Below are 13,117 nucleotides of genomic sequence, written 5' to 3'. Positions count from 1 at the left end.
AATGGAAATTGGCTCATAACCATATAAGCAGCTGAAAATTCACATGGCCAGTTCATGACAGGCAGTAGGGGCATGTAAAATCATTTATTTGTACAAAGCTGTGTAAAAACTTACTTTTAAAAGTAACTTAAACCTTGCTATGGTTGTATTCTTTTTGAAATGGAGTTAAGACAACTAACATTGGCATCTAATCTTCAGAAGCCAATACTTTTCTCACTTACAGGTTTTCTCTAGATTTTAGTCCTGGTATGAAGTCAAAAATTTGTTTTTCAAGCCAGTCTGCATGACTTTATAATTAAGCATGCTTTGTTCCATGGATGATGAAAGGAACAATTTTTTAAACACTTAAGTATTTATTCAGAAATGAGAGTCTGAAGTTCCAAAACATATAAGTATACATAAACTAAAAGTGTACTACCACAGTTTTTCTCAAATACCTATTTTTTCAATAAATAGATGAATTTTAGAAAAATTCATCTGATTTTTAAGCTGAGTTTAAGCCTATTTTTTGTCATCACACTATCTTAGATGGAGAATTAGGAATTTAATTCTTTAGTGCTGCAGAGATCCAGTTGAATGGGTTCTTGTGCTTTCACTGATTGTCAGATTCCTGTGGGATCTGAATTAGGAGTGCTGGGGATCTGCCCCTGCAAATCTGAGTGCTAATACTGTGATAGAATTAGCAGTCTTCTAAACTTCAGCTTACTGTTGCAGCCAGTGTACATCTTTCAAAGTAGACTAACTATTCAGTTTAGTTGGTTCAACCTATTTAGTCTTGATCGTTTCCCAAGAAAAAGGAGAAATTTATGCAGCGTATGCCAAGAAGAGAAGCAGAGTTTGTCAGACTTTTAATAACAAAGGTATGTGGTTTAGCCTTGAAGTTATTTTTTTTCAAATATTCCTGCCTTTAGTAATTGCCTAAAGAAATACTATTTCAAGCAGCCTTTATTTACCAAATATGGGTGAATTCATTCTTTTGTGATGCCTTGGGAAGAGTTCATTTACTAGTTGACAAGAAGATTCTATATTTGTTCAGAATTCCTTTCATTTGGTTTCATTGCCATCCTCTGATAAAAATGGTGTAAGATGCAAGTGCTAGATACAGGTTATTTTTCGTCACTGTTAATGCAGCTCACTTCTATAGATTAGGTATTTCTTGAGTTTTTTTTTTTTTTTTTGTACTTGTGTTTGTATCATAGTGTTACATTCTATTTAACATTCTAAATGTTTAATGGTAGTAGTAGGAGTTTTAAGTTTAAACAAATACGAAAGATTTGAAGTTGTTTTTTACAGGTATGCAGAGATCTGAATCCTGATTATACAGCAAGACTTGGAACTGGAATTTATGGACTTTCTATCCATAAATTGTTTGTTTGCAAAACAGCATCTCTGTTTGTATGATTTTTTTTTAATACCCATCACTGTCATAGGTACTGAAACTAAATATATTGGTGGTTAAAAAAATACAGATAATAGTCCTTGCTTTCTTGTTTACAAATAGATCAAACTGCCTTTGCTTGAATTCTATGGTCAACCGGATCCAGTTTTCCACTGAAGTTTTAAGAACTTTACAGTCTTACCAGAAAGAAGAAGAAAAAGTATTAAAAGTGCAAAATCCTATAATTTCAGCAGGTGCAGGCGTGTAGGATGTGTGCTTTATTTATCTGCCTGAATTCAAACATGCCGTCAGGAACATTTTCATCAAAAACAACTGTTCTGCAGGTCTGTACAAAAGGAAAACTGGTCTTAAGAAAATTCTGTTGTCAGAATGTACCAAGTGTGGGGTGTAAAATTCCAGATTTTACAATAATTAAAGATAGGTAGGAGAGGACTTATCTGAGCTTCAGAAATTCTCAGCTTCTCAGTTTCATGTACATAGAGAACAGGTGAGAGTATATGTATACCTAAGACACCACTGTCAGGAAGTTTTTCAAAAGTAATCTTAGTAAGACTTTGAAATAGGACACAATTATTGTATGGAATGATGCATTGCTGTATATGATGCTGTTAACTCTGTGCCATATGACCATGACAGCACATATCTAAAGGACGAGCGATAGCAATTAGAGGTAGGTATCCCAAACATAGGTGGGTTTCCTTATGCAGGGGTAAGTGTGCTGATTTGGAGCTGGAAAAGACGCTGGATAAACTCGTTAGAAAAGGACAGAAGAGCTTAAATGAGATGTTCCTGCTTTTCATTTGTGGTCAGGAAGGCACTCTTTATACGTACTAAACAGTTTCCCTGTAGGTTTTGTGGAGGATTGGAATTGGGATAGAATTGCTGTTTCATACTCCTTTCTCCCTCACATTTTTCTTGGCATAAGTGCATACACAAATGGCAGCCAGAATTGACACTGAATATTGTTTGAGAAGTATACTTTCTTTATACAACTTTTGCAATAAAAATTGTAAAATTCACTCACACTCTTAATTCCTAATTAGCGTCTACCCACATTAAACATAAACTAAAAATTAAAACCTGTGCAATCTAATATTAGGAAAAAATGTATTAGAGTTATGTTTTGAAAATGGAGCATATAAAAAGGGCTTCCATTTTGATTGCCTGTCAGTGATTTCAGGCTTTCTCATTTTATACATAAAGAGTTGTTTGCTTTCTATTAGTTGTTTGCATTAAACACAAAGAACTTGCTGGTTCATTTTCATTGGAACTGAATCAGCTTTTCTTGCTGATTCAGATGCTATCATGATTAAACTTTAAATCTCAATTCTGAAAGTGAAGGTGTGTTATTTCAGAATTCTTTCTCGTATATGGTGGTGAAGATTTTGACTGCTGTAATTCTGATGGTTATTTTTTATTCAGAAAAGACTCAGAATTGTTTTCAAACATCCCTATGAACTTTGGAAAAGTAGTGAGAAAATTAGCAGAAAATGGCTTTCTTCTAGCATTTTCAAGGTTTCTTACTATTACATCTCAAGTTGGATCAGAAAACAAATGAAAATATTCTTGTTTGAGACAAATGGATTTTTCTCATCTTGACTGTTTTACACTTTTTGAAACTCCTGAGTTGCTTTAATGTGGAAAAAAAAATGTATAGGATTTAAAACCTATATCCAAAATGCTTCTGAAATGTTGAATTCTTTCTAAAGAAATTGTTTAGAAGTGCCATTGTTTTGGAAGCAAAAATTAGATAAAAATTCCAAATCCACATAGCTAAGTTTGTTGTTTCTTTTTTAGTTATGATTGCAATTTAATAGGAATATGTTGTTATTCTGAGACCTGCAATTTCTTTTAGGTGTCCTAGTTTTTTGTTTTGATTTGTTGGTAAGGAACACACTAAATTCTGAGACAGATTTACTAGTAAGGACCTAGTAATCTGTAAATTCAGGAAACTGCGAACTTTTATGAACAGTAAGCTTTATAGATACTATTTCGTTTCTATTCCCACTGGAGTAATACAAGATCAGTTGTATGTTTAAAAGAATATTATTCTCTTGATAAAATATACCAACAGCACCATATGATATGTCATCAGAGGGAATTCCAAATACCTGTGAATATTCTTCTGTTCAAAACAACTTTTTCTTGAGAAAACTTCAAAATAAAATAAAGATTAGTCTTATTCATACTTCTTCACAAACATATGTTGAAAATGTGTTTTTTTTTTTAAAGCTATTTTTTTAACAGAGAGTAAACTCTGTATTACTGTGTCCTCTTAGTACGGCTTCACAAGGTTTCATTTGAATTACAGGACCAAATCATGAAGTCTTTATTCATACTGTTGCTTGTTTGGTGTGTTTATCTGGTGCCAACAGTGTATTCTGAATTTTACATGGTACAGGTAAATCCAACTTTTTCCTTTACCCTTCCAAAAAAGTTTCATGATAGTGAGACCGGAATTTAACTTGTTTGCATTTTTCGTGTAATTGAAAAAGGTTTATCTACCATCATTCAGTGTTTATGCAACATGAGTTAAAGTATTCACTAAAAACATTAAACAGACTTCCTGCTACCCATCGCAGAATGGTTGAGGTTGGAAGGAACTTCTGGAGATCATCAACTCTCCTGCTCAAGCAGGATTACCTAAAGCACAATGCCCAGGATTGTGTTCAGATGGCTTTTGAATATCTCCAAGGATGGAGAGACTCCGTAGCCTCTCTGGGCAACCTGTTCCAGTGCTCTGTTACCCTTGCAGTAAAGAAATTCCTCCTCATGTTCATGTGGAACTTCCTGGGTTTCAGTTTGTGCCTGTTGCTTCTTGCCCTGTCACTGGGCACCCCTGAGAAGAGTCTGATTCTGTCCCCTTTACATTCTCCCTTCAGATATTTATATATACAGTGAGAAGATTCCCCCCTCAGTCTTCTCTTCTCCAGGCTAACCAATCCCAGTTCTCTCAGCCTTTCCTTGTACAAGAGATGCCCCAGTTCCTGGCTGTTACAAATGGGTGTTCATCCCTTATGCCAGTATATGATTTCTTCTTTAAAAGTTCTATTTAAACTATATTTTCATCAGGAAACATTTTAGATTATCTTCTAGCAGCTTTTTGCACATGACTTCAGCTTGTTACAGTGTATGTCAACCAGCGTGACATCCAGCCTTTGGGCAGTTCACTTAGGCATTTTCTTAACTTTAAGCATGTGAATAATTCCATCATTATTTGTCAACAAAATTTGTATTTAACACTAAGAAAATACTTACATCTCATCTAAAATCTTTATTTTTGAAAATTGGTTTTCTATGGGCAAGACAGTATTTCTTGATGTCTGTGAAGAAAAGGAAACAGATGCTTTCTGATTTGGATGAGGAAAAGGTGGTATTAAATCTTTTACACAATGATTTCAGTACAAGGAAGAAGGTGGAGACCATCTGACTTCCAACGTGGCTGAGGGGATATCAACATGGATAAATCTCTTGCCTTCATCTACTGTAGAGCTGAAAGGGAAGAGAGGAATCAAAATTGAGAATAATCATAGCTTTGAGAGAAAGTCTTGAATGTGGGGGAGACTAATTTAGAGAACTTGGATTTCAAAGGAGGAGACTGTATTAGGAATCTCAGTGGGCATGAAAAGGTGAAAAAGGTGCAGAAGAAGAAAGTTGAAAAGTGCTGTCAGGGACTCAGGAAATGCAGAAGAGGTGAGTGAGCTACAGGACAGGGTGAGAAAAAGGTTTCATTATTCTTGGAAAAAAGCTTCTGATACAACAGAAAACTTCAGCAGAAAAACAAAAATTGCAAAGGAAAGAGAGAATCATGACGATTGCCACCAAATATGGCAGCTTCTTCATCGTATGTGAACTGGTTTGAAGGTTCATGTTTCTTTTAATGTGCCACCTTTCATATATGTGTTTTCCTCTGCTTCAAAGAGTTCATGTTTACTTTAAGAAAACAAGTCAGGACTACTCTTTCAGACCCACAGGGGTTGGGATATTTGAATGGAGAAGGGAATAGCTGGTCAGTTGTGGAAGGTAAGGAAACTAGCACTGAAATGAAAAGTATTTCGGATGTGCTACATCTATTCCCTTGTCTCTATAGAGAGCAATTTCTGAAGCTTTGAAAGTGGCTCTAGGTAGTGCAGAGAGAAACACTATATCTGACCTTGGCTGGTACACTGTGTGCTGCTTGCAATTCATCAGTACTGCAGGCAAGTTAGGAGAAACAGGTGGTGCTGCAGCTGGTGAATTGCTGGAGAAAGAAGAAGAGTCTTTTTGTTTGGTATCAGAGGCCAGCTGATTAGCTATTGCCACTGCTCCCAGCACAGGTTAATGGGAAGAGGAAACACAGTGCTTCCCCGCAGCTGCTATTGCTGCTGGAGTCTTCTCTGTTGGAATTGCTTTTTGTGGCAAAATCAAGCGAAAGTTCTTCAACAAAAAACAGCACAGTGTTCTTCTGGGACATGGAATCTGAGATGCATTAATTAAGCTGTGCAGAAATTCAGATTGATGGGCTAAATACTAACTTGATGTTTGTGAACTGAATAAGCCAGAGTAAGAAAATGTGTTTGGCTAGTCGGCTATTATCTTGAGCAGTTCTTTTCCCAGATATTTGAAATGACACCAGCTACAGCACGGGGAAATATTGTGGAAAGTGCAAACTGTTTTCTGCCACCCAGCATGTCTGTAGATGCATTAAGAGTGTAAACAGAAAACACAAAAACTTAAGTACTTTCTGTATTTCTCTCTGTATTTACTCTCTCTATATACTCTCTCTATATACTCTCTGTATTTCTTATGATGAGAAGCCTATTAGCATAGACATATTTATATAGATTGTAACTTATGAACATTTTCCTTGTGTTGTGGGGTTTTTTAGGGTTTCGTCTTTGACAGCATGGAAAATCAGATTTTGTTCAAATTTCAACATTTGAAAGACCTTTTTAGCTTTATTCAGTAGGCTTCAGTGTGGGACTGGGCACTGAAATGGATTTTTTCCAAGCGAAAATACACACAAAATGACCCTATTGGAGAGAGATGTATTTTTGCAATCTGCCTTGTTTTTTGTGACATCATAAATGCTAGAGTTTTTACAATGTTAAAAGAGATCTAAGAAAAATAAAGTGATTTTTAAAAATTCTTTTTTTATGAGGAAATGAGTATTTGTTTGTTGGTTCATGAAGGAAGATTGCTTTCAACAAAATAGGTATTTTAAGATCTAAGTGCATAATTACAGAGCTTTATTTCTTATCTTTCAAAAAGGTGAAAACTCTTCATGACCTGAGACTCTTCTTAGGCAGACTTTCTTTATCTTTCCTGATTTCATTCCAGATGTCAGAAAAGGCATTTGTGCTGTTGGCAGCTTCTTGCACTAACTGTAGTAGTGTTTTTCTTTGTCATAGTTGTTCTGTGCATTGTTGAAAAAAAAAAGATCTAATATGATTTTGATAAGACCAGAAGTAAAATTCCCGTAACAGGAACTCAGTGTACATTCTCTGTGTAACACACAGTCTCACAAAATGGCAGTAGGACAACAGGCAGGCAGGCAAACATGTTAGTGTTTACTCACTATAACGAACAGACTTCAATTTGGGTATTCTTTTTTTTTAATTCTTTAAATTAGTATTTTCAGTAACAGACTTGCTCCTCTTTCTCTTTCCTCTTTATAGTTAGAATTCTCTTTCTGGTTCTCAGCAAAGTTCTTCCTCTGAGATGTTTCATGGAGATACCTTTTTCAACTGTGAATTCAAGAAATCAGGGAGATACCAGAGAAAGCAATTAGTGTAGTAGATCTCCATTTGCAGTGCTGCAAGGATGAATCCGTATACGCTAGCAATTTGGCCAGAGTGCTAGTACTACAAGATGAAAACTTAGAAAAGGATTTTTATGTTTAAAATATTCTGCTCTACTGTTCCTTGAGAAAACTAAGTATTGAAGATAATATAAGAGAAACTCTAGAATCATCTTGAAAATTTTTAGGGAAGCTACGGGTCACTGTCTAGAAGACTTCTGAAATCCTGAAATACACAAAGATAGGTATTACTCTCCATGTACCTGATGCCGTGCTAAGAACTATGCTAAAACTGATGAATCTTGATAAGTAATTTTAGCAAGACTTGTAGTATTCTCCAGGTAATTAGTCATGATTTACTGAGGTGTGCATGATAAATGAAATTTCAGTAAGTTTGAGTTTTTTTTTTTTTAATAGCAAAAAAAAAAAAAAAAAAAAAAAAAAAAAAGAAAAAAACATGCAAACTGTTTGTTATAGTTGTTTGCTCAGTCCAGGAGCTATTTAGCTGTGTCATTGCAATTTGAAATGCTTTGCTCCTTCGTGCAATCTGGTGCTCCATAATGAGTCTGAACTTTGAGCAGCAGACTTTGACTTGCGGTAAAACCTGTTGAAACTGCAATTTCACAGAAGTTCCTGGCTTCTTTTGTCTCCCATTCTATAGTGATTTGTAAATTCTCTGAGATCTGTAGTTTACTTTTAGTTTTTACAGGTGTTTTTTCTGTTGCTACTAATGCTTATGTAGCGTATCTTGAAAAATTTCGATGAACTTCTTTTTTTCCTGTTAGCTCTGCAGCTGTCAAGTCCTTAATAATTTCTGGGCATCCATGTTCCTTTTCATGTCTACAGTGACATTCCCCCTAAAGTTTTTTCTACAAAAGGCCTATGTTGTCTTTGCTCACTGACTTTGAAGGACAGTTCTTGACTGTCTTTAGTTGATATTCTATGATCTTTTGAATACTCGTCTGTCCCTCAGATCTACAGAATGTTCATACAAATTCAGAGAAATTTATTTTCCGTAGTCACAGTGCTGGATTAAGGTTTCCTAACACTGTAACAAAAGCAATTACTGACTCAACTGTCTCTTGTTTAGGAACTTGTTTCTGAATTCTGAAATTATTTCTGATCTAGAATTGATTTCAGCATGGCATGAAATACTTGCCGAGTTCTTCATTAGCTTCATTGAGCAGTTTCGACCAAGGCTTTTGGAAAGGGCAGTAAGCTCTCTTGCATTGAACAGAGCAAGATTTTGACTTATTTCTTCTCCAATTGCTGATCTAAACCAGAAGCTTAACAACACATCTAGCATCTGATCTGCCAGAATGGCTATCTTTCAGGAATTCTTCCTTCATGACAGCTATCCTGGGGCTTTGAAGCCCCTGCAAATTATATTCTGTACAGACAGCACTAGGGAAAATGCTATGTTATACAAGACCCCTTCTGGTATTATATCGGTAGTGATGAGGCATATGCTACCACCATGCTGCGAGTACTAGATGATAGTAAAGCTAATAGTGATAGTCATGGTGTCCACCCCTGCTACACACATACCCTTTAGCCACCCTCCTGTCTGATGACGGCCATCCATTCTCCCTTGCAAAGGCTCAGAGTAGAGATGTTGCATTAGGAGTCAGTAGTATCTCTAGCCTCCAGGAAAGAAGTTGATAAGGGAGTTGTGCTGCAGTAAGACTTTAGGCTGTAGAAACACGGGGAAAATCCAGAGGTTTCAAGAGTGCTTTGCACTACTCACCACACATGGGGTGAAGACCGCCAAGGGTGGATCTAAATGGTGAGGGATGGAGGGAGAGAACTCCATAACTATATGCCCTTCCCCCCCACCCCCCAATTCTGTCTCACCAGTCTTCTAGAAAAAGGCAAGATTATTCTAATTGTTTAGTGATACATGTGGTTTTGTAGTGCTTCATGTAAGTTTTCTGGAAGATTCAGATGGTCTCATCCATTACTTTGTGGGACCTAATGTGATTTTTTTGAGAAGCAAATGTACAGTGATGTGGACCTACTAGTATCTTGTCTCTACACGTTTCCAATGTCTTGTATCACCATAGTGGTTCTCTTTTTAGCCTCTGTATTTTAGGCTTCCCCTTAGCTTATTTTTTATTAGTTCTCTGCAGTTTTGATGTGGTTGGCTTGTGGTTGTCTTCTCCCCCCCCCCCTTTTGTCTTTTTCTCTTTCTTTGGGATGTAGAGGTATGTGGCAGGGGGAAGGTGTTGTTGGAAAACAAACAAACAAAAAAAAAAAGACACGAACAAAAGGTCACCTCGCAGAGGCTTCATGGCTACCTCTGCTGAATGACTACAGCAAGTAACGTATGAGCTAGCATTAAGTTACTGGAAGGGTCTAAAGTCATCTTAAGCCTCCCTATCATAACTAGAGACCTGTGTCTGGGTTTTCTGGGAGGCTGAATTTTGCTAGATTCAGTTTCTGATAACCTCTGCAGATGAGAAATCTGGGGCAGTGTTGTTTGGATCAATGGGAGTCTGTTTATTATGGCTGATATATACCCTTTGACCGTATGACTCTTGGCTAGTAATCAGTCAAGAACAGCTAATGCTGCAGCTCCCAGATAATTTTCTCAGTTTTGCATTCAGCCAGCTGAAAACTCACCTTCTTTCAGCATTACAGGAAATGATGGTGTTCTGGGAAAACATAAACACTAATGAATAGTATGTTTGTTCTATGGGGAAATAACATGAACAGAGAGAGATTATAGATGCTAGAAACAGACATAATTTTAGAGGTAATTCTCATGTGTTTTTTTTTTCCATCTTTCAATTCTAAAGTGTATTTAATACTATCAGGTATTTTAGAGAAAACAATGTCTCAAAAAAGAATTGAGAGTCATAGAGTTAAGTAGGTGTTCACTGTACATGGGATTGGCTGTGCCGTGTATAGCTGATCCGCACACAAATATACATTTGCCCAGTGCGGATCTTCATAGTGGTTAAGGGAATGAAGTGCCAAAGTCCACCTTCAATTAACTGTTATAAATGAATTAATGGATTTTTTTTAAACACCAATAAAGTATTAGGAAGAAAGCATGAGCAGTCAGGAGAAGAAAGGTTTTTAAAGACTGTAGAAAATGATGTGAAACATTTAAATATGCTGGCAATATTCCAAACCTGATTCTATTTATGTCTTGTATAACTAGATTTGTCTCTTCAATCACACACACAAAAAATGTTCCTAGTTACATAGTCCTTTTCAGCAGTGAAAGGAACACTGCTTGGGAATGAAAATGTTTAAGTCCTAGCAGAGAGAAAAAAGGGGTACTGTGAGTGCTATCCTTCCAAACAGGGGTTATTTATTGCCTCTTTTATGGAATTTGCACCACACCAGAATTTAGATGAGTTTGTGTACTGTACACAATACAGAGTGACTCGAAGCTAAATGGTTATGCAAGAAATGACATTTGTGCAACTGTGTTGCCAGTTTTTGATGCCCAAGGAATATTCTTGTCCATATTAAGAATTAGTGATATAAGATTTAAGTCTTCAGTATGTAGATATATTCAGAATGTACCTAAATCATTTGTAAAGGAATGAATTTGTAAAAATTAATGATAACCTTATTACTTGAAATGTGATTTATTTCATTCGGAAATTAATCTTACTGTACGTATCTTATTATTATTATTTCCAGTTCTCAAAAGTGAACTATAAGACAATATACTGTTTTAATATTTCATTAATGGTATTGCTAAGTTCTAATTTGATACCCAAAGATCAGATTCTTGGAGATGGAGACTGAATGTTTTCATAAGCAAAACCAGGTGCAGCTGACAGTTGTTTAGGTCAATTTTCTTTACAACAGTAAAGTTAAAAAAAAAAAAAAAAAAAAAAGTTTGATTATTAATACATCAGAAATCTTGCTTGTGGTTACTATGGTAAATATTACACTTCTTGATATTATCTCAAGACTAGTTTTGATTTGCAAATTAGAGCTCATTTCTGCTTTTCTTGTAGTAAATTTGAAAAGTACTGGAGCTAGATTTTGAAAAAGGCTCATTTTGCTCTTGTCTGATTGCAAATGAGTGCAGGGTTGAAACTGGTCCTCAGAGAATATTCAGTTTTTCAGTTTCATTAATATTATAGTTTTAGCTCTTTTCACACTCTGTGAGATAGGATTTTATATCATGTTAGGATAACAGAGGTACTAGATGCTTTATAAATAAAGTATTTGAGTTTCAGAATAATATTCTAACATGCTTCTACAACCAATATATAGGAAAGATAGGAGGCAAATTACAAGCATAAAATGCCAAAAGTTGTTCTGATCTTCCTAAGGTAACAGCTTCCTTGTTTTTCTTGTCTCGTGCAGGCTTTCCTTCACCGAATGATCCAGTGTGCAACAGCTAAAGTGGATAAAAATGTCACAGAGGAGACAGTTAAGGTTAGTCTTCTAATTGCAAATTTCTTTTCTTTTGTATTTATTGTTTTATTTATGTATGCTTTATTCTTTTACAGATGTTGTTTTCAAATATTGAAGATATCCTTGCAGTTCACAAAAATTTCCTGTCGCTGGTGGAGGAATGCTTGCAGCCAGAACCTAATGCACAGCATGAAGTGGGAACTTGCTTTCTTTATTATGTATGCTATCTTTTATTACAATGTTATATTTCACTTGATTTTCCTTTCTGATTGTTTTTAATAATTACTGACATGGTGTTGAGTGTTTAAAGTCATGAGGGCAAATTATGACTTGATTGCTTAATTTAGAGTACTTTAAGTTTTACTGTCATTGCCAAAAAAAAAAAAAAAAAAAAAATCAGTAGGGGCAGGTAAGAGAGTACTCGAGTCCTAGAGCAGTGTAATTCTGGCCTTGGGACGGTCTGGGGCCAAGGGTGGTGTCTTTCACCAGAACTTGTTTTGAGATATGTCTCTGTTGGGTAACATGCTTTAGAAGTGGATGTCAGCCAAGGCTGACACACACAGTCCTGGAGGATGGGGGAGGCTTTCTGGTGCCAGTATGTGAGCTGGTGGAACTAGGAAAAGATGAGTATGAGGCAGGGACAATAATGGTAGACTTTGATTGATCCCCTTTGATTCTACACAAGAATGTGAACATTCAACAAAGAACTATGTTGGTTGGGTAAAATGCCTGTATAGTTCTTGACTATGAAGATCTTTTAATTCTTACACCTGCAGTATGTTTGTAGGTTCTGTAGCAGTTATTTTCTAGCAGCGTTTTTCCTGTTTGAGCACAAGGGTATCATTGTTAGAAACTTCTGCAAAATGAGGACCATCACAGACCAAAGAAAAAGTCTAGGTTTCATTGTTCTCTATGCTTAGAGTGGCATTTGTTTGCTAAGTCTATATTTATTCATTGTGGAGGGGAAAATTGTTAATGGTTAATGGAAAAGATTTACAGAAGTGGAAGGACAAGTTTTTGCCTGGGTAGGAGTATGGATCGTATTTGCAAGCGAGTGTGAATGCATAACAGGTAATGATGTCTGCAAATATGGAACTATGGAACTGCATTTTCTTCGTTTTTTTATCCTGTTTTTTTTGTGATAGTTCAGCCTCTGAAGTTTTTCAGCAAATGCTCAAGTGATATTTTCAGACTGTTCAACTTTACAATTCTAATTAAAAGCAGAAATGAAAAGTACAAAAAGGACTGGACCTAAAATAATAAACGTAGAAAGAGGAGCTGATCTTCCAAAATGAAGACTCGATTAGCTATTCAGCCTTCAAAAGTGTGCATTCCATGTGTTGTTTATTTTTAAAAAATCAAAATGATGAGAACAAGGTATTTCTTTGTTTCTACAGAAAGAGAAATTCCGTATCTATGATGAATACTGCAGTAACCATGAGAAGGCACAGAAAGTTCTTCTTGACCTTAACAAAATAAGAACAGTGCGGACTTTTCTTTTGGTAAATATATTTTGAATTTGTATTCTAATTTGGTATTATTTGACCGGGCAG

At 35.8% G+C, this 13,117-nt stretch overlaps 1 protein-coding gene across 1 annotated transcript in view; it reads left to right on the top strand.

Annotated features, from left to right (window-relative positions):
• PREX2 (phosphatidylinositol-3,4,5-trisphosphate dependent Rac exchange factor 2) overlaps positions 1–13,117 on the top strand; it is a 175,106-nt gene that overhangs the window by 36,578 nt on the left and 125,411 nt on the right. Inside the window, exons 2-4 of the mRNA XM_062568190.1 lie at positions 11,514–11,585; positions 11,660–11,782; positions 12,962–13,066. Coding sequence (XP_062424174.1) covers positions 11,514–11,585; positions 11,660–11,782; positions 12,962–13,066 — 300 coding nt within the window. The remainder of the gene's footprint in view (positions 1–11,513; positions 11,586–11,659; positions 11,783–12,961; positions 13,067–13,117) is intronic.

This window comes from Rhea pennata, chromosome 2, assembly GCF_028389875.1.
Source record: "Rhea pennata isolate bPtePen1 chromosome 2, bPtePen1.pri, whole genome shotgun sequence".
NCBI classification, from domain to species: Eukaryota; Metazoa; Chordata; class Aves; order Rheiformes; family Rheidae; genus Rhea; species Rhea pennata.
This window is presented reverse-complemented; position numbering and strand designations above follow the sequence as displayed.